Source organism: Crotalus tigris, unplaced genomic scaffold, assembly GCF_016545835.1.
Source record: "Crotalus tigris isolate CLP2741 ecotype Arizona unplaced genomic scaffold, ASM1654583v1 scf7180000017828.1554129, whole genome shotgun sequence".
Classification (NCBI taxonomy): Eukaryota; Metazoa; Chordata; class Lepidosauria; order Squamata; family Viperidae; genus Crotalus; species Crotalus tigris.
In genome coordinates, this window is record NW_024096658.1 from 746,802 (window position 1) to 766,425 (window position 19,624).

General features: G+C 40.6%; 1 protein-coding gene across 1 annotated transcript in view; it reads left to right on the forward strand.

The window, feature by feature from the left end:
- The window catches only part of RAB38 (RAB38, member RAS oncogene family), a 38,136-nt gene extending 36,944 nt beyond the window's left edge, over window positions 1-1,192 (forward strand). The window contains exon 3 of the mRNA XM_039342949.1: window positions 34-1,192. Coding sequence (XP_039198883.1) covers window positions 34-186 — 153 coding nt within the window. The 3' untranslated portion in view covers window positions 187-1,192. The remainder of the gene's footprint in view (window positions 1-33) is intronic.
- The last annotated feature ends 18,432 nt before the right edge of the window (window positions 1,193-19,624 follow it).

Sequence of the window (19,624 nt, forward strand, 5' to 3'; positions counted from 1 at the left end):
TTCTTTTCTTGTCTTTTTCCCCCCCACATCCAGGACAACATAAACATTGATGAAGCTGCTCGGTGCTTGGTGAAACACATAATTTCCAGTGACAGTGAACCAGCCCAGCCTATGAATTCAGATGTCATCAACCCTCACCTGAATTCTTCCAAAAGCAATCGCTGCTCAGCTTGCTTTGGAACCTAAGCAATTTCTAAGCTGTTTATGGACATTGGAACTGAGCAGACAAGAACTCATGAATAACGCCATGAAGCAGGATCTCTCCGATGCAAGATGGCTGGGCTTGCATTGCTCTTGAACAAGCAGAAAGCAAATAGAAACCAAGATTAAAAAATGTGTATCCTTCCTCAACATATGGCTGGGAAGGGAAAAAAAACCCCAAATATTTAAAACAAATATTTTGTATTATTCTTTGAGTAGTTTGTTTGAGAATCTTCTGCAAATAGGAGTTATTTACCTGGGCGATTTATGTTAATTACACTTGCTCAGCCAAAGTGCTTTCCTTAAAAGATCAAACTGTTTGTCATTTTCATTGTGTGAGAATTATTCTCTTGAGCAGGGTTCTTCAAACTTAGTCCTTTTATGACTTGTGGACTTCAACTCCCAGAATTCCTCAGCCAGGCACGTCATAAAAGGGCCAAGTTTGAAGACCTTTGCTTTTGAGGATGGCTATGTTTTGCTTTCTGATGGCTATATTTTGCATTTCAGTCCCAATCATGTTTAGGCATCTTGATTTAACGGTGTGTTTCCACAAATCCCTAAGTGGAGAGAAGCTGACATAACCTCAGCATGGTATAAAGTTAAACCTGACATCTTTCTGAATGCATATAGGTAGTCTTCGGCTTACACCACTTTGTTTAATGACCATTCAAAGTCACAATGGCATTAAAGAAAGTGACTTATGACTGCTTTTCACACTTATGATTGTGGTGGCATCCCCATGATCACATGATCAAAATTCAAATGCTTGGCAAATGACTTATATTTATGGCGATTGCAGTGTCCCTAAGACATGTAATCAATTTTTGTTTCATCGGTTGGTTCCAAAAGCTTTCATCTATTAAGGTTTATTTTGATGCTATAATAATAATAATAATAATAATAATAATAATAATAATAATAATAATAATAATAATAATAGTAATAGTAATAAAAGTTGGAAGGGACCTTGGAGGTCATCAAGTCCAACCCCCTGCTCAGGTAGGAAACCCTATACCATTTCAGATAAATGGCTGTCCAGTCTCTTCTTAAAAACTTCCAGTGTTAGAGCATTCACCACTTCTGGAGGCAGGTTGTTCCACTGGTTAATTGTTCTAACTGTCAGGAAGTTTCTCCTTAGTTCTAGGTTGCTTCTCTCCTTTAGATCAGGGGAGTCCAACCTTGGCAACCTTAAGGCCTATGGACCAACTCCCAGAATTCCCCAGCCAGAATTCTGCAACTTGAAGTCCACAAGTCTTAAAAGTTGCCAAGGTTGGACACCCCTACTTTAGATAATAGGTGTTTTTTTTAATGAGATTGAAGAGCATTAAATCAAAGGCCCACAGCCTTTTGGGCACCAGGGACCGATGCTGTGGAAAAAGATTTTTTCCGTGGTTTTGTGTATTGCTTGCATCCTGTGGAGGGGTCTTCGCTTCTTTGTGCAGCCCGGTTGCTGGCATGCTACGGCCCGGTGCTGGTCCACGGACTGGGAGTTGGGGACCCTTGCATTAAATCATGCTTGTAGAAACAGTGCTCTACTGTGGAGCTGTCCATAACTGTTTCATTGTCAGCTAAATATTTCAGCAGATCCTTTGCAATGACCTAGGGGTCTGTTTTACCAATTTGTTGGGCCAAGCAGGAAACATAACCATATGGGCCAATTCTACATCACTGTAAGGCTACATTAACAAAATCTTGCAAATCTGAAAGTACAATTCTCCTAAAGCTCCTTTTCAAAATGGGTTTTGTTTTTTGCTTTTTTTTTTACAAGGTTTTGCTTCTAGTCCAAGAAGCTTCTTCAATTCTGAACTGAAGAAGCTTCTTGGATGAGAAGCGAAATGTTTTCATTTCACGGAGGCCACTTGGAGGTTTATCCAAGTGGCCATTTGCCACTTGGATAAGTATCCACACCCATTTGCACCACTCAGGTGACCTTGAGGACACAGATAAACCTCCAGGTGGCCTCGAGGACTCTCTGAAAGAAGGCAAATGACCAGCTGACTGCAAGGAGTATAAATCCTTCCCTTCCCCACCCATCCAGTCAGAGCTGAAGAAGCTTCTTGGGTGAGAAGCAAAACGTCTTCAAAGAAAAACAAGAAAGTCCAGTTGCCTCCTGAAAAAAGACACCTTTGGGACAACCAAGACCTGGATGACTGACACTCTCCATAGACATTTAGAAGGATCAGACTATTTCTTTACCTGTGAAATTGTCTTCAGCTGGTGAATTGAACTGAATCGAATTGAATTAATTTTTTTATTGGCCAAGTGAGATTGGATACACAAGGAATTTGTCTCCGGTGCATAAGCTTTCAGAGTACATACATACAACAACAAAGTGATAGGTCATATTCCTAAATCATAGTTACAATCATTAATCATAAGATACAAAGCACAAGTGATAAATCGTAAGGTAACAATAGGAGAAGATAGTAGGAAAGATGAGAAGATGAGAAAAAATAAGAAACGAGAAGATGAGACCGGTGATAATAGCAATACAGCCTACTACATGGATAAATTTCTTAGGCCTAAGACAGAAGGCTTATCAAGGCTTATTACGTCTTGGGGGGGGGGCTTATTAATAACTTTAGTACTGAATTCACTGGAACGACATCCAAATCTCTACACCTGCTATATTCACTGGTTTCTTATTTGGAATCTGTAAGCAATTGCACATATATAATAAGTCGGCATTCACAGAGAGATGTTGTGCTTATCTCTGACTGTGTAGAAAGGCAGTGTCAGCTTCTGTTCTCTTAGGGATTCAATGAAGCATACAACGTGACCAGGGCTGTTTAAACCTTTTTGGCAACCGTGCCTACAAAAAGCAACAACAATAATGGAACTGAATATTTTCATGTCAATTTGGAGATACGGATGATGGAGTGGTTTGCAATATTTCTCTAGAGTTTTTTTTAAGGAAGGAAGGGAGGGTAGAATATCTATTTTGTATTGCAGCATGGTGAAGAATGCTGTATTCCAGTAGCACTGCCCAGTATTTTGATGGCTCATTTAGAATAGAATAGAATAGAATAGAATAGAATAGAATAGAATAGAATAGAATAGAATAGAATAGAATAGAATAGAATAGAATAGAAGGGACCTTGGAGATCTTCTAATCCAGCCCCCTGCTCAAGCAGGAGAACCTATGCCATCTCAGACAGGTGATTGTCCAGTCTCTTCTTAAAAATCTCCAGTGATGGAGCACCCATGATTTCTGTAGGCAAGCTATTCCACTAGTTGATTGTCTTCACTGTCAGGAAGTTTCTCCTTAATTCCAGATTGCTTCTCTCTTTGATCAGTTTCCAACCATCAAAGAGAGAAGCAACCTGGAATTAAGGAGAATATTTGGTATTAATGGGCAGACAGAGGGAGAAATAGCATTCTTCAAGTGACCTGAAAACGTCACAGAGAATAAAATTAAAACATATCCCAGAAGTTAAAAAATGTTTTTTTAAAAAAATTCCAAATTTTGGAAAGCCATGTAAATTAAAACATGCTTATCCATAAAAGCAATTTGAAAGTGGAAGCATTTACCAAATGCAGTTTGCCCTCAACGTATGACCACAATTACACTACCTGTAGTGTAATACATTCAGAGTTGAGGAAGGGGGGGGGTCAGAAAGATTGCAGCTTTAATGCCTTCCATCTTGGTTTTTCCTGCTTGTTCATCAGGAGAAAAATATTTGCTTATCTCAGCTGGACATGCAGCGGGCCAGTTTAGTTTCATTTTTTTTCAGTTTGTTCTCCTAAAAAATGTATTACCGCTTTTAAGGATGCAATTTTAGCAGAAGCCCTACCACAGTTTGATAATGCAATTGTACGTGACCTCCAACTCATATTATTATGCTGAAATGACACACCCCAGTTGGTACATATAGAGATGTTCGTTCAATGGACTCAAAACCATAAATCCATTTCCCCTTAGTTGTATTCCTCCTCCTTCCATACCTTCCAATATTTTACAAAATTAAATTGGAGAAAAGGTTAGAAAATTCCAACCTCTGCTCTTGAGGAGGAGGTGGTGCAAATATCCTTAGCTTCGAGTTTTTAAAATATATCCAAGGGAGCAATTTCTGTTTTTAAGTTGCATACAATCAGAATGGAAGACCACTTCATGACTGTGTGAAGGAGGTAAAGGATTCCCCTGTGTGGTTGTGTCCGACTCTAGGGGGCAGTACTCATCTCCATTTCTTAATAGTCCAACCCCCTGCTCAAGCATGATTATATACCGAGAGGCGTGGAATGCTGTTCCCTTCCCACTAAACTGGTACCTATTTATCTACTCGCATTTGCATGCTTTTGAACTGGTAGGTTGGAAGGAACTGAGGCAAGTAAAGGGAGCTCACCCCGCCATGCCACACTTGGCTCTCAGCTTTATGTATATGCCAGTTGGGCATATTTAACAACAGTGACATAAAATCTCCCAATTTTACTTGAACTTCTGTTGTTGTTGTTGTTGTTAGTTGCGAAGTCGCGTCCGACCCATCGCGACCCCATGAACAACGTTCCTCCAGATCTTCCTGTCCTCTACCATCTTCTGGAGTCCATGTAAGCTCACGCCTACTGCTTCAGTGACTCCATCCAGCCACCTCATTCTCTGTCATCCCCTTCTTCTATTGCCCTCTATCTTTCCCAGCATCAGGCTCTTCTCCAGTGAGTCCTTCCTTCTCATTAGGTGGCCAAAGTACTTGAGTTTCAACTTCAGGATCTGGCCTTCTAAAGAGCAGTCAGGGTTGATCTCCTCTAGGACTGACTGGTTTGATCGCCCTTGCCCTATACCAAGGGTCCCCAACCCCCAGGCTATGGCCTGGTACTGGGCTGTAGCCCATTCAGAACTGGGCCGTGCAAGTGGCAGGCACGCATACTTGTTTGCAAAGCCCCATTTGCGCAAGCAGTGGTCACCTGTGCCTGCCACTTGCACAAACAGAGCTATGTGTTGTCATGTGTGTCTGCCACTCACAGAGAACCATTCCCTCCCCCCCCACCAGTCCACAAAGCTGGAAAGGTTGGGGACCGCTACCCTATACCATTTCAGACAAATAGCTGCCCAGTCTATTGTTGAAAGCCTCTGGTGTTGGAGCACGCACAACTTCTAAAGGCAAGCCGTTCCACTGGGTGATTGTTCTCAGCATTAGGAAGTTTCTCCTTAGTTCTAGCTTGCTTCTCACTTGGATTAATTTCCATCCATTGTTTCTTGTCCTGCCTTCTGGTGCTTTGGAAAATAGTTCGGCCCCCTCTTCTTCGTGGCGGCCCCTCAAATATTGGAAGACTGCTATCATGACTCCCCTAGTCCTATGGCAGACAATGTTGCATTCATTGGAACACTGCGCAGGCTAAAAGTGCAGCAAAGGTATGGATATATCATGCAATACGTCTTGTCATCTGCATCTTGGTCTAGCCCAGGCAACCTTGGCTCTTTTATGTAAGGTGACCAACTTTTTTACAATGAGAAGGAGGACACAATAAATTGAAGAAAGCAATATCGTAAATAAAAGAAAAAGAAATTATTGTGCTCACCTGTGTATGGTTGAATATTCACTGAGAAAGAAGTGAGTCTAATGTGTGCATGTGTGCCGTGTCGTGTTTCGGTAAGAAGTAAACAAAGCCACTTGTGCACGGCGCACTCTTGTGCGTGGCGCATTCTCTCAAAACAATGCATCTCATAATTGCATCTTGCCGCACTGTACTGAGCCTTGATGAATCGTCATGTCAAATACAAATACGTCACATCACACACAACGGATCGGATCGGCATCAATCAAATACAGAGATTTACAGATTACTCTTCAAATATCAAAAAGGAGGACATGTAGGAGGACACTTTTTGAGAGAGGACAGAATGTACAAAAGAAGGACTGTCCTCCTTAAAGGAGGAGGATTGGACACCTTATTTTATGACTCGTGGACTTCAATTCCCAGAATTCCTGAGCCAGCATAGCTGGCTGGCATAGCTGGCTCAGGAATTCTGGGAGTTGAAGTCCACGAGTCATAAAAGAGCCAAGTTTTCTTACCCCTGGTCTAGCCAATCTTAATTTTCTTTGTTTGGACTGAAAGGTCTGAAATAACTTTTTCCTTTACTGACCCTTGGTTGTGTTGGATATTAGTCAAGATCTCTAAACATTCTGGGAGATTTTGTGCAATCTCGATGTTCTTGCACAAGATCTTGTGAGATCACAGCTACAGCAGAGATCTGACGGACGATTAATGCAGCTTTTAAATTACTGCATTCCTTTATTCCACGGAGACAGGAATGATGATGATGATGATGATAAAGTTGGAAGGGATCTTGGAGGTCATCTAGTCCAACCCCCTGCTCAGGCAGGAAACCCTATACCATTTCGGACAAATGGCTGTCCAGTTTCTTCTTAAAAACGTCCAGTGTTGGTGCATTCACCGCTTCTGGAGGCAGGTTGTTCCACTGGTTAATTGTTCTAACTGTCACGAAGTTTCTCCTTAGTTCTAGGTTGCTTCTCTCTTTGGTTAGTTTTCACCCATTGCTTCTTGTCCTGCCTTCAGGCATTTTGGAGAATAGCTTAATTCCCTCTTCTTTATGGCAGCCCCTGAGATATTGGAACACTGCTATCATGTCCCCCCTTGTCCTTCTCTTCGTTAAACTAGACATACCCAATTTCAGCAACCATTCCTTATATGTTTTAGCATCCAGTCCTCTAATCATCTTCCTTTAGAAGTTTAAGAAATGCCCTTGGAAGTCTGTGTTGCAAGCCCTCATCTTAGGGCAAAAAGCAAGTTAAAATTCAAATTTCAATCGAACACCCATCTAGATGAATGAGATTTATAGCTAATCAGAACTTCCTGATAAGATAGAATACCTGAGCTGGTTATTGATATCTGTAGTTATCAGAGCCCCCAAAATTCTGTCCAGCTCAGAATAGGAAAATAATAAATAAAATAAAAAAATAAAGAAGTGAAGGGACAGAAAGGTTAAAAGCAGGAATTGTATGCATGTTCTTCCATCCACAAAACCTACTGTGTCTTGCCTGAAGAAACCAAATGCCTGCTGAGACTCTTCTGAGCTGGTCTTTATACAAAAATCACCTAATAACGTCACACTGAGCTGTGGAAATGCTGTAGTGCAGTGTTTCCCAAACTTGACAATTTTAAGGCATGAGGACTTCAACTCCCAGAATTGCACAGCCAGCAACGCTGGCTGTGGAATTCTGGGAGTTGAAGTCCACATGCCTTAAAATTGTCAAGTTTGGGAAACACTGCTGTAGTGCAATGGTCACACACCTGCTCTGCATATTAAAGATGTTTGGTTTGATCTGTCTCCGGGCAAAATCTATATCTGAATATTTGGAGAACATCTGACAGGATTCATCTGACTGACTGACTGACAATGTGCCATCAAGTTCTTGTTGCTCTTAGCAACTACATATTCTCCACAATAAATTCCTTTTTTACGTCCCTGTAATCCCTTAATTCGGGGTAGAGTCGTGGCAACTGGATGGAGCTGAGCATTTACTGGCTGGACGCCCTTCCTGATGCTGTGTGGAGTTCACAGCATACACAGGTAGTCCTTGACTTACAACAGTTCATTTAGGGACCATTCGAAGTTACAACGACACTGAAAAAAGTGACTTATGATCGTTTTTCACACTTATGACCTTGCGACAACCCCATAGTCATGGGATCAAAATTCAGACGCTTGGCAACAGCCTCATATTTATGACGGTTGCCATATCCTGGGATTTTGTGATCACCTTTTGCAACTTAAGATAAGATAACCTTTATTGTCATTTTTTTTTACTGTGGGCACAATGGCACACATCAAAAATGAAATTTAGTTGCCCGCTCTCAAAGTGAATCACATACATGACACTCACCTAAACATACTATTATTATTATTATTATTATTATTATTATTATTATTATTATTAACAATATATGTATAGACCTACACCCCTACATATACATAATAAATAAATATTAAATACTGTCCATCTTGAATATATAACGGAAGGAGGAAGCTTGAGAGTTCACAAGGTTAATGCTGTATGGAATGAAACTCTGGCTGAATCTGGATGTTCTGCTACGGATACCACGAAGCTCCTCCCAGAAGGTAGCAAGGAAAACAGGTCGTGAAGAGGATGTGTAGTGTCCCAGACAATCTTATGCACCCTGCTCAAGCAACGCTTCTGTGCTATGTCCTGGATGGGAGGGAGGAAACTGCCAATTATCTTTTCAGCCATTCTCACCACTCTCTGCACTGCCTTCCTGTCTGAAGCAGGGATGCTTCCAAGCCAGACTGTGATGCTGTATGACAGGATGCTCTCGATCGTCCCCCTGTAGAAAGTGGTCAGGACAGGAGAAGGAAGACGTGCTTTTCTCATGCGATGCAGAAAATGCAGGTGCTGCTGAGCCCGCTTCACCAGTCAATGGGGAAGCCAGATTCACTTAACAACCATGGTACTAACTTAACAATTGCAGTGATTCGCTTAACAACTATGGCCAGAGATTTCGTAAAATGGGGCAAAACTCACTTAACAGCTGTCTCGCTTAGCGACAGAAATTTTGGGCTCAATCATGGTCATAAGTGGAGGAGTACCTGCATTTTTTGTTTGCACCCTAGGAGAGATATCTGCTGCTGCCTAGGATTGAACTCTCAATTTTCTGAGTGGGTGGCAAGAGTCTTCACCATTAGTCCACTTGGAGATCTTCTCCGCAACCGTCTGTCTCTAAGCTGGTTTGACAGGTCTTCCACGGGTTCACCTAATCAGCCACTGACCTATTTCTAGCTCATTACTATCGGATCTGGCACTACACCATCATGCTAATGTGAACAAGGACGACTTTGACATGGGGGAAGTACAGCGTTCTTGTCTCTCCTCTCTCATCCTGTTGACTGTATTACAAGCCTTTGATTCAGAAAGATATTGACAAGACTCCATTACGTCAATAGGTTTCTTTCCACAGGCCAACTAGGGAACTAGTTATACAGTATGGCCGGTCTGCTGTAGCCAATCAGTGCTTGGGAAATATCCTCATAACTGACTGGTGAGTTTTCTTTTCTTTTTTTTAACACATTTTATTGGTTTTTTTAGATTCTTAAGAAAAAGTACTCAAGACTCACCGTGGTGGCTGGGTGGTCCAACATTCAAAAGTAAAAACATATATAAATAAGTCAACTCAATACATTTCACTATCCCCTCTCTATTTCCCTCGATTAACATGATACATTTAAATGTTCCATTTCTATTTTAAATTTCTATTACTACTAAACCTGTTTTATGAATTTATCAGTTTACTACCATAGTCTAGTTTAAAACAACAAATTATCAATTCTAATTCTTAATCTCTCACATTCCTCATTTTATCACCAATCTCATTTATCTCTTCTTCCACTACACAATAGTTATCCTAATAACAATAAAATATTAATCAGCCCTATACATATGTAATCCCAGAATCAATCCAACTGATGACTAACAAACGTTTTCAGCTGCTCTTCGCATTCCCTGGGAGAATTTGTCTCATTTTCTTGGAGGATTAATTGCTATGTACAACATGATGGGGAGAGAATAGTTTTCTTAATTTGATATATAAATAAATAAATGCTTCACAGCATCTTGGAAATAACATTATTCCTCTTTGGCTTCAGTACTGATTTGGGTGGTACATTCACCCAACAAGTTAAAGCCCAGTTAAAGATCCCTTGTAAACTCAGCCTCGGTGAAAACGTTATTCAAATAACTGGTACAACGAACCTTTGTCAGCCTTCCAGATGTGGAAATCAAAGACACACAAGCTAATACTGCATTTATTATAAGGATATAGTAACAGAACCTTGCAAGAATCTTTGGGGACTGGAGGCTAAAACATATGAAGAACAGTTGCAGGAATTGAGTATATTTTTTATTATATTTGACTTTTGTTGCAAGCCTTTGTTCATTCTGAGCCTTTGCTTTCCTGACTTTATCTTTGCAGATTCTGCTATCTGCTGGTATTCTGCCTTAGTTATATGTCCCTCTTTCCATTTTTTGTCCTTGTCCTTTTTGCCTTTCAGTTTATCAGAGAGATATTTGTGCAGCCATGCTGGTTCTTCTTATAACTTATGACCGTTTTTTACACTTACAACTGTTGGTCATGTGACTCATATTTATGACGGTTGCAGTGTCCTAGGGCCCTGTGATTACCTTTTGCGACCTTCTGGCAAGCAAATCTGGGAATCTGGAGAATCCAGATTCACTTAACAACTGTGTAATTAATTTACAAGTGCAGTGATTCACTTAACAACTGTGTCAAGCAAGGTCATAAAATGGGGCAAAACTCACTTAACAACTGTCTCACTTAGCAACAGAAATTTGGGCTCAATTGTGGTGGTAAATCGAGGATTACTTATAACTATTGCATCGTTTTTCAAGATGATATCAATGCACTTGTGTCCAAAAGAATTTGTAGCAGTCAATTGTCACCATCACAACACCCCAAAGCCAAATTTCAACTTTGCCCTGGACAGTGTTCGGATGCGTATATGCTCCAAAATATTTTGAGAAGGCAAAATCTGGTGAAGTTTATTTATTTATGAGACTTATATACCGCTTTAAGTGCAAGCACTCTCTAAGCGGTGTACACCAGTAAGCAATGTATATATATATTTACATTGCCCCCAACAATCTGGGTCCTCATTTTACCTACCCCGGAAGGATGGAAGGCTGAGTCAACCTTGAGCCGGTGAGATTTGAACCGCTGACCTGCTGAACACAGTCAGCTAAAGTGGCCTGCAGTACTGCACTCTAACTGCTGTGCCACCTCAGCTCTTTTTGCAGAAAAAGTTGCAGAAAGGAATGCAAGAGCTTGCATGGATGCAGTTAAAGAGGGAAGACCCCTGGGCTATTACCTGAAAATACTATCAACCCCTTGCTGCAGATGAATTAATTACATCAAAAGGGTTTAGTTAAGCTTCGATGCTCTGCAAAAGGGGAGCTTGGGAATCTAAATCTTCCTAATCAATCTCAGTTTTAACATAGGCAGGAACTTGCTTCATTGAAATGTTTTACCAATGTTCAGATAGTGCAGACTTGGGAGTCTGTATTGATGGATGCATTTAAGTACTTTTCTTGGGTTGAAGGAAAAGTCTTCATCATGGTTCAGTCCAAGCCGGGAATAAACAACATGGCGACTGCTTTAGAAAGAAGGTTGCAGTTTATTGAAGAGGAGAGCCAGACAGAAAGATGGCTCTGGAAGAAAAAAAGGCAGAGCACATGTAGGGAGTGGGTTTTTATACCCTCTGGGGCTCTTGAGGTTGTTTCCTGTTCCTATTTGAGGCTTTGTATTTCCTGTGTCATGTATTTTGACCTGAGTCTGTGTGCGCCCCTTTGGCATCTGTGGGTTAATCCTATTATGTCCTGTCTTGGAGTTTGGGTGGAGTGTGTAGATTTTAGGTGTCTTTGTCTTCTTAATCTTCTAGATTCAACCTTCCTGAATGGTTTACATCTGCATTTCTACAGAGCTGGTTTCTGCTTGGGGGAGGGAGACTTGGGGCTATCAAGAAAAACTGGGCATGCTTTTCTGCCTCTTTAAGATCCTTTAAGGAAATATATTTTTCTGCCCTTTTAATATTTCCTTCTTTGGGGGGGCTGACTTCCCACACTTGGCAACAGTTGAGAAGCGGTTTGACCCTCCCTTTCATAGGAAAGTCATGGAAGAATCACTTTCATTTTCAGAATAGATATTTTTTTTAACTTATGTCAAAATCCAGCTGTGTTCCACAGTCTAGTGTGCAGATAGCTTTGACTTGCAACAGTTTATTTAGTGACTGTTTGAGGTTACAACAGCAGTGAAAAAAGCCACTCACGACCGTTTTTCACACGACCGTCGCAGCATCCCCGTGGCCACGTGATCAAAATTCAGACACTTGGCAACTGACTCACATTTATGATGGTCGCAGTGTCCTGGGGAGGTCATGTGATCCCCTTTTGTGACCTTCTGACAAGCAAAGTCAATGGAGGGAAGCCAGATTCACTTAACAACCGTATTACTAACTTAACCACTGCAGTGATTCACTTAACAACTGTGGCAAAAAAGGTCATAAAACGGGGCAATATTCATGTAATAACTGTCTTGCTTAGCAGCAGAAATTTTGGGCTCAGTTGTGGTCGTAAGTTGAGGACTATCTGTAATTTCCTCAATCTGGGAAAGCCAAACCATGCTACATTCATCTGAAAATGGGATGAATTTTCTTATAATAATCACATCCGTTTCCCCTGATTTGCAAACGATGTCATGCATTCCTGATTGTTTCTTCTCGATCGAGAGGGGTTTTTTTTTTTTAAGAAAGCTCTTCCCAGTTGCATTTGTTTCAGTTTAATTGCAAAAGAATTGGAGCCTATATAGATAGAGTCATGGCTGGGGCAACTCATTTGTTGGACCCCCCCCCTTTTTTTCTGGCCAAAAGGACAGAGTATAGATTTCCCTTCAAGCTACAAAGTTCCAGGTTTAATCCTACTGGGAGTGAACCATGCTTGAGGCTAATTGGAACAACTCTGCAACAAGCTCCAGTAAATTAGAATTCAGATCTTTGGCAGAAACCAGCTGCTAAAAATAGGCACCTCATCAGAAGACACCATGTCCTACTGGAAAGCCAGGCCATGTTGAAAACTCCTTATGATGTCTTTGGCACAGGAAGTTGGAGCAGTGAAGGCAAGGTGGGGAAAAGAGATGGACAAGTTTTCGTTAATTTTAGGAAGACAGGTAGAGATTCTCATAAAGTTGATTCAAAACCAGCTGCCATCTGAGTAGAAAACCCCCATTGCAATCTGTCAGCTTGAATTATGCTTGTTAGAGTTAAGAAGAATGCTCTCTTCTCTTCTCTTCTCCAATCCACTCTACTCCACTCCACTCCTCTCCACTCTACTCGTCTCTCTTCTCTTCTCTTCTCTTCTCTTCCTCTTCTCTTCCTCTTCTCTTCTTCTCTCCATTCCACTCCACTACTTGCCTGTCCCCTCCCCTCCCCTCTCTTCTCTTCTCTTCTCTTCTCTTCTCTTCTCTTCTCTTCTCTTCTCTTCTCTTCTCTTCTCTTCTCCACTCCACTCCACTCCATTCTACTCTACTCTACTCTACTCGCCTGTCTCCTCTCCTCTTCTCCACTCTACTCCCCTTTCCCCTCCCTCCCCTCATCCCCTCCCCTCCTCTCCCCAAAGTGGATAACAAGCACATAGGAGTGAGAAAGTAGGAAAAAATGAGTTGTGCTCCCACAACCAAGGGAAGCAAAAACAATCAACTATATTTTACCCTAACATGCAGTGTTAGCCATTCCATGTAGTTAATTATAATTTATAGTGTTTTAAGTACACACTGGATACTGCTGGGAAAATTCAGTGCATGGAGTAAAATACAAGTCAAAAGAATAATTTGAACTGGAGTTGCACAAGAACAAATCACAATGAAATCCAGGCATGCTGTTAGGAAAGAAGATTTATATATTCCTAAAAACAAAGAAGTTTTCTTGTGGGGGCAGCTACAAATAAAATGAGGTACAGTGAGGTTGTTTTATAAGGGGCATTGATCCTTGGTGTGGGCTTGAGGGGTGTGTGTGTGTTTATATGCTGTAGTGTATGACTCTTTATCAAAAGGTCAATCTTAATTGTCCTTCCTGGTGTCTGTTGGCTTGCCTTTGTTGTGTAGATGGTGTCTGGGCAGCCTGTTTGTGGGTTTGGGGAAGTACAGACTCTTTGGTTAATTATTCTTGCCCAGGTAATTGGTTTTACTATTTATCAGTTGATTGACCAATCTTAGCAGTGGGTTTTTGTTAAAATATACTCATTTGATTGCAAATAGCCTTGGTCAATTATTTCAAATGAGAAAAGGGGGAATCTTCTGTGATTATTACTGATTATTAAAACTCTTCCCACACACACTTCAATTAGAGTATTTCAGTTATAGACCCTTTAGAAATATCTGAATGGAACGGGCTGACTCATACAGTTATTCACCTTATGGAGTTACATCTGATAATAACGGAATAATAGAGTTGGAAGAGACCTGGGAGGTCTTTTAGTCCATGAAAAGGATCATTACAGACACATGGATAACTTCTGGAGGTAAGTCATTCCATTGGTTAATTGTTCTCACTGTCAGGAAGTTTGTCCTTAGTTCTAGGTTGCTTCTCTCCTTGATTAGTTTCCATCCGTTGCTTTTTGTCCTGTTGCCTTTGTATCTGTTTTTGTATGTGACATATTGGAATGCAGACTCTATCTCCCCCATTCTTACAAATCAAAGTTGCATACTGTGGGAAGTCAGCCTCCCTCCCACCCCCCCACCCCCCAGAAAGAAATATTTTGGGGAATATTAAGAGGCAGAATATTATATTTCCCCAAAGGAACTTAAAGGCAGAACCCAAGTCTCTCTGCCCCAAACAGAAACCAGGTCTACAGAAATGCAGATGTGATAATCTTGTCAGAAAGATTGGAGTCAGGAAGCTAGGATTAGAAAGACAAAGATCTCTAGAATCAACAATCCCTCACACCCAAAAAAAAATCCAACAGTCATCAGCCCCAGCCCCAGGGAAGGAAGATATGACCTTTGGGACATAATAGGATTAACCATCAGAATACCAGAAAGGCACACTCAGACTCAGGTCAAAGTTCATGCCACAGAAACAACTCCAAACAAAAGCCCAAGAAGGTATAAAAACTCACTCCCTACTACATGTGGTCAGTTTTTCCCAGAACCATCTTTCTGTCTGGCTCTCTTCTTCAATAAACTACAACCTTCTTTCTAAAGCAGTCTCCATTTTGTTTATTCCCTGCTTGGACTGGACCCTGATGAAGGTTTTTCTTTCAACAATACCATGCTGTTGGAGCGGACCTAACCCGCATCTGCTCCTTGATGTTGTCCAGGATGGAAGATCATGCTGTGAGCTCCTGAAATTTGCAGGAATCCACCTAGCCCCCAGGCTAGGTAGTTGCCATGTTTAATTAACACGAGACCCCTAAAACTAAGATGACTTCAAAGCCAGCATATTTTGACAAGAGGGCAAGAGAGTTACATTGAAAACAGTGCCAAGGTTGGCACGTGAAAAGCTGTTATTGAAATGCTGACAAATTAGATTTTTGATCCAAGAAAGGTTGAAAAGGGCACCCCTATACTGTTTCTGTGCTGATTCGTGTATTAGTTTGTTGTATTTTATTTTATTTTATTTTATTTTAGTCTTATGTCATCCAGCCAGAGAATTCTGTTGTTACTGGATGGGCTCAAAATTCAATTACATAAAAGACGGATGAGATATTTCTATATTCCACCAGGTAACATAAAATAATAAACATGAGAGAGTGGAAAACAAATAATCTATGTGTCACCTACTGTTCTGCAAAGGGTCAGGAAAACCACACCTATACTTTATGAATAAATACATCTAAAAATCTATTTATAAATCACAGTATATATCTTGTATTGCAAAGGACATGATATGCCATAGCCCTTTCTTTCAATAGCCATGGAAACTGAGTGAAATGCTGGACGATATTCAATCTTTGCAATTTGATTCCAGAACAAATGCAAAGAAGAACCAGTAAGTATGAACAGAATTCTACATTGATACCCTTCACTAACTGGATTTGCACATTGTTAATCCATGGTTTGCATAAAACACATACACATCAGATTTAATTTGTGTTTTTTTAATGACAGTTCATTATAGGATAAAATATAGACGCAAACAAAAATCAAGGAAATTAAAGAGAGAGAAAGAAAAGTTTAGAAGAGGGATAGGCAACCTTGACTCTTTTATGACTCGTGGACTTCAACTCCCAGAATTCCTGAGCCAGCCATGCTGAGGGGAAAGGGAGAGGTTTCCAAGCTGAGCCATGCTGGCTCAGGAATTCTGGGAGTTGAAGTCCACGAGTCATAAAAGAGCCAAGGTTGCCTACCCCTGGTTTAGAAAGAAGTAAGAAAGGAGAGAAAAAAAGAAAGAAATATTGCAATCAGATCTTTATCCTAATTCAAAAGATTCTTAAAATAAATATAAAACTGAAGCTTTCGTTTTAGGTTTGGTGGACAGAGAACTTTGTTATTAGATATGTGGATAGCGGCAAGAATCTTATAGAGGTAATTCTTGACTTACAACAGTTCATTTAGTGACCGTTCAAAATTACAACAGCACTGAAAAAAGTGACTTATGACCATTTTTCACAGTTATGACGATTTCAGCATCCCCATGGTCACATGATCAAAATTCAGACTCTTGGCAACTGACTCATATTTATGACAGTTGCTGTGTCCCAAGGTCATGTGATCCCCTTTTACGACCTTCTGACAAGCAAAGTCAATGGGGCAGCCAGATTCATTTGACAATCATGTCACTAATTTAACAAGTACAGCAATTCACTTCACAACTGTGGCAAGAAAGGTCGTAAAATGGGGCAAAACTCACTTAACAAATGTCTCATTTAACACAGAAATTTTGGGTTCGATTGTCGTGGTAAGCCGAGGACTATCTGTATGCACAAAAATGGAAAGACACAGTCATTCCCATCATGGAATCATTGCATTTACCACAAAATTTAATGTCCTAATCAAATAGCAGAATTTATCCAGTATGGTTTTTATTTGGAGACCACTTCTGGATTTTGTAGTCAAAGATGAAAAACCATGAAACTTTAATTTTAGGTTTTGATGATTAGAATAATTTTGATGTTACAGAAATGGCTTGAAACATTTAGAAACGTAAAGCAAAAGGTTGAGACTGTAACTTTTTTTTTTTCTCCTGCACTGAAAAAAAGTTGGATGTCACTCATTTTTTATATCAGATTTAATTAGAAATCTAAAAGTCCACCCATATATTAGACGCAATATGCGACATGATAAACAGGGCAAGAAGTAACAGGTGGAAGTTGATCAAAGAGAGAACCAACCTAGAACTAAGGAGAAATTTCCTGACAGCGAAAACAATCAGTGTAATGATTTGCCTCCAGAAGCTGTGGATGTTCCAGCACTAGAGGTTTTTAAGAAGAGTTTGGATAGTCATTTGTCCAGAATGTTTGAGCAAGGAAGTGGACTAGAAGACCTCCAAGGTCCCTTGTTCTATGTTGTTGTTGTTGTTAATTGCGAAGTCATGTCCGACCCATTACAACCCCATAGACAACGTTCCTCCAGGTCTTCCTGTCCTCTACCATCTTCTGGAGTCCATTTAAGCTCACGCCTACTGCTTCAGTGACTCCATCCAGCCACCTCATTTCTCTGTCGTCCCCTTCTTCTATTGCCCTCTATCTTTCCCAGCATTAGGCTCTTCTCCAGTAAGTCTATCCTTCTCATTAGGTGGCCAAAATATTCTATGTAGGTTTGTTTAATCTGTGAGCTAGTGTGTCTTTTGGTCAGTATGATGATGTCAGTCGTGTCTGACTCTTGGTGATTCTATGCCAGATGTCTCCACATCTTTGATCTTGCACTGCTTCTTTGAGTTGTTCTATGCTCTGGCTGGTGTTAGCTTTGATGGTGTCCATCCATCTGTGTTCTTCGGTGGCCTGGGTTTTTTTCCCCGCTAACTCTTCCAAATATAATTGCTTTCTCCAGTGAATTCCACCATGTGATATGGCCAAAATAAGTGAGACGCAGTTTCGTGATTTTGCCTTCCAGAGACATGTCTGCTTGTCAGCTTTGCTGCCCAAGGAATAGGCAGGAACCTTCTGCAGCAGCACAGCACAAATGATTTTCTTCCTGTCCTGCTTTTTTAAGATCCATCTTTTACAACCATAAGTAGCTATGGGAAACACATAGAGTAGACTAATCTACATTTGGTTGCCAGTTTGATGTCTTTGCTTTTCCATATTCAGCTCATGTTCATCATTGCTGTGAGATCCAGTGCAATCTGACATTTTATTTCTGTGCTGCATTCACAGCTTTGAGCTCTATGTTTACACACACACATATATACAATATGCATATATTTATGGGGTGTGTGTGAAGGAACGTTGGGATTTATTTCAGCTGAAGTTGGCAATCCTAAATTAACAACACAAGGGAGCCGTGCGTTAAAACAGAATTTTTGCCCATCGTTCTTCTGCCTACTTAAACTCAGGGGTCATCTGCCTTTCAGAATGTGGATATGTGGGAAGTGTTTGTTAGTTGGAAACCCATTGTGGGAACAGGGATGGCTGGCACATTTTGACACTAACCCTGTTGTTTTTTTGGCCAGCTAGTTCAGAACTTGTCAAGCTCAACCTCACATCTCCAGGGAGACCATCAACTATCCTACTATGCTGTCCTCTTAAATAAAAATAAAAAAAAAGTCTGAAACTTTTCTTTGGCACGTTTTCCTAATCCAATGGTGGAAAAATAAACATAGTAAGACTGCTATATTGACAGGCCAAAGGAATGTTGGAAAGGTGGAGTTTATAACCCAGTGGTTATTGCTAATTGTGACCTTCCCAGTCACCTTCCAACAAAGTCAATGGGGAAAACTGGACTCACTTAAAAACCACATTGAACAACTGCAACAATTCAGTTAACAACCATAGCAAAAAATAGTTTGTAAAATCAGGCATAACACATTCAACAACCATCTTGCTTAGCAACGGAAATTCTGGTCACAATTGTAACTGTAAATCAAGGACAACCTATATTTGAAGAATGCTAGTGTATCCCCACTTAACAGTACTACTAGTATCTAGTACTAGTACTAGCATCTAGTGCTACCACTAGTACAGTAGCATTCTGCCCACCTAGCAGGTCAAAAGCATGCAAACGCGAGTAGATAAATAGGTACCACTTCAGCGTTCCGTATGCCTCAGCATATAGTCATGCTGGCTACATGGCCATGGAAATTGTCTTTGGCAACTTTGGCTTCCTTGGCCAAGACATGAAGATGACACTGCATCATATAGTCAGGCACAACTGGACAGGGAAACCTTTATCTTTAGTGTATCCCCTGCCAGATACCATACATTTATATGAAATGTATGCTTATTAATATGTTCATGGATTGATGACATCAGCAAGTATTGTAGACCCAATTTGCAAAAAAAAGCTGAAGACTGCATTGGTTGGAAACATGTGGAAGAGTCTTCATCCTGCAGTGGATAGACAATGGCTAGAATGATGATGATGATGATGATGATGATGATGATGTTCATGTTATGTTCATTTATATTCATATGTTCATAAAATGTATTAAGAACAGTTGCAGGAATTGGGTATGTTTAGTTTAATGAAAAGAAGGACTAGAGGTGACATGATAGCAGGGTTCTAATATCTCAAGGGTTTCAACAAAGAAGAAGGGGGTTAACCTATTCTCCAAAGCACCAGAGGGCAGGACAAGAAAGAATGGATGGAAACTAATCAAGGAGAGAACCAACCCAGAACTAAGGAGAAGTTTCCTGACAATGAAAACAATTGATCAGTGGAACAACCTGCCTACAGAAGTTGTGGGTGCTCCGACACTGGAAGTTTTTAAGAAGAGATTGGACAACCA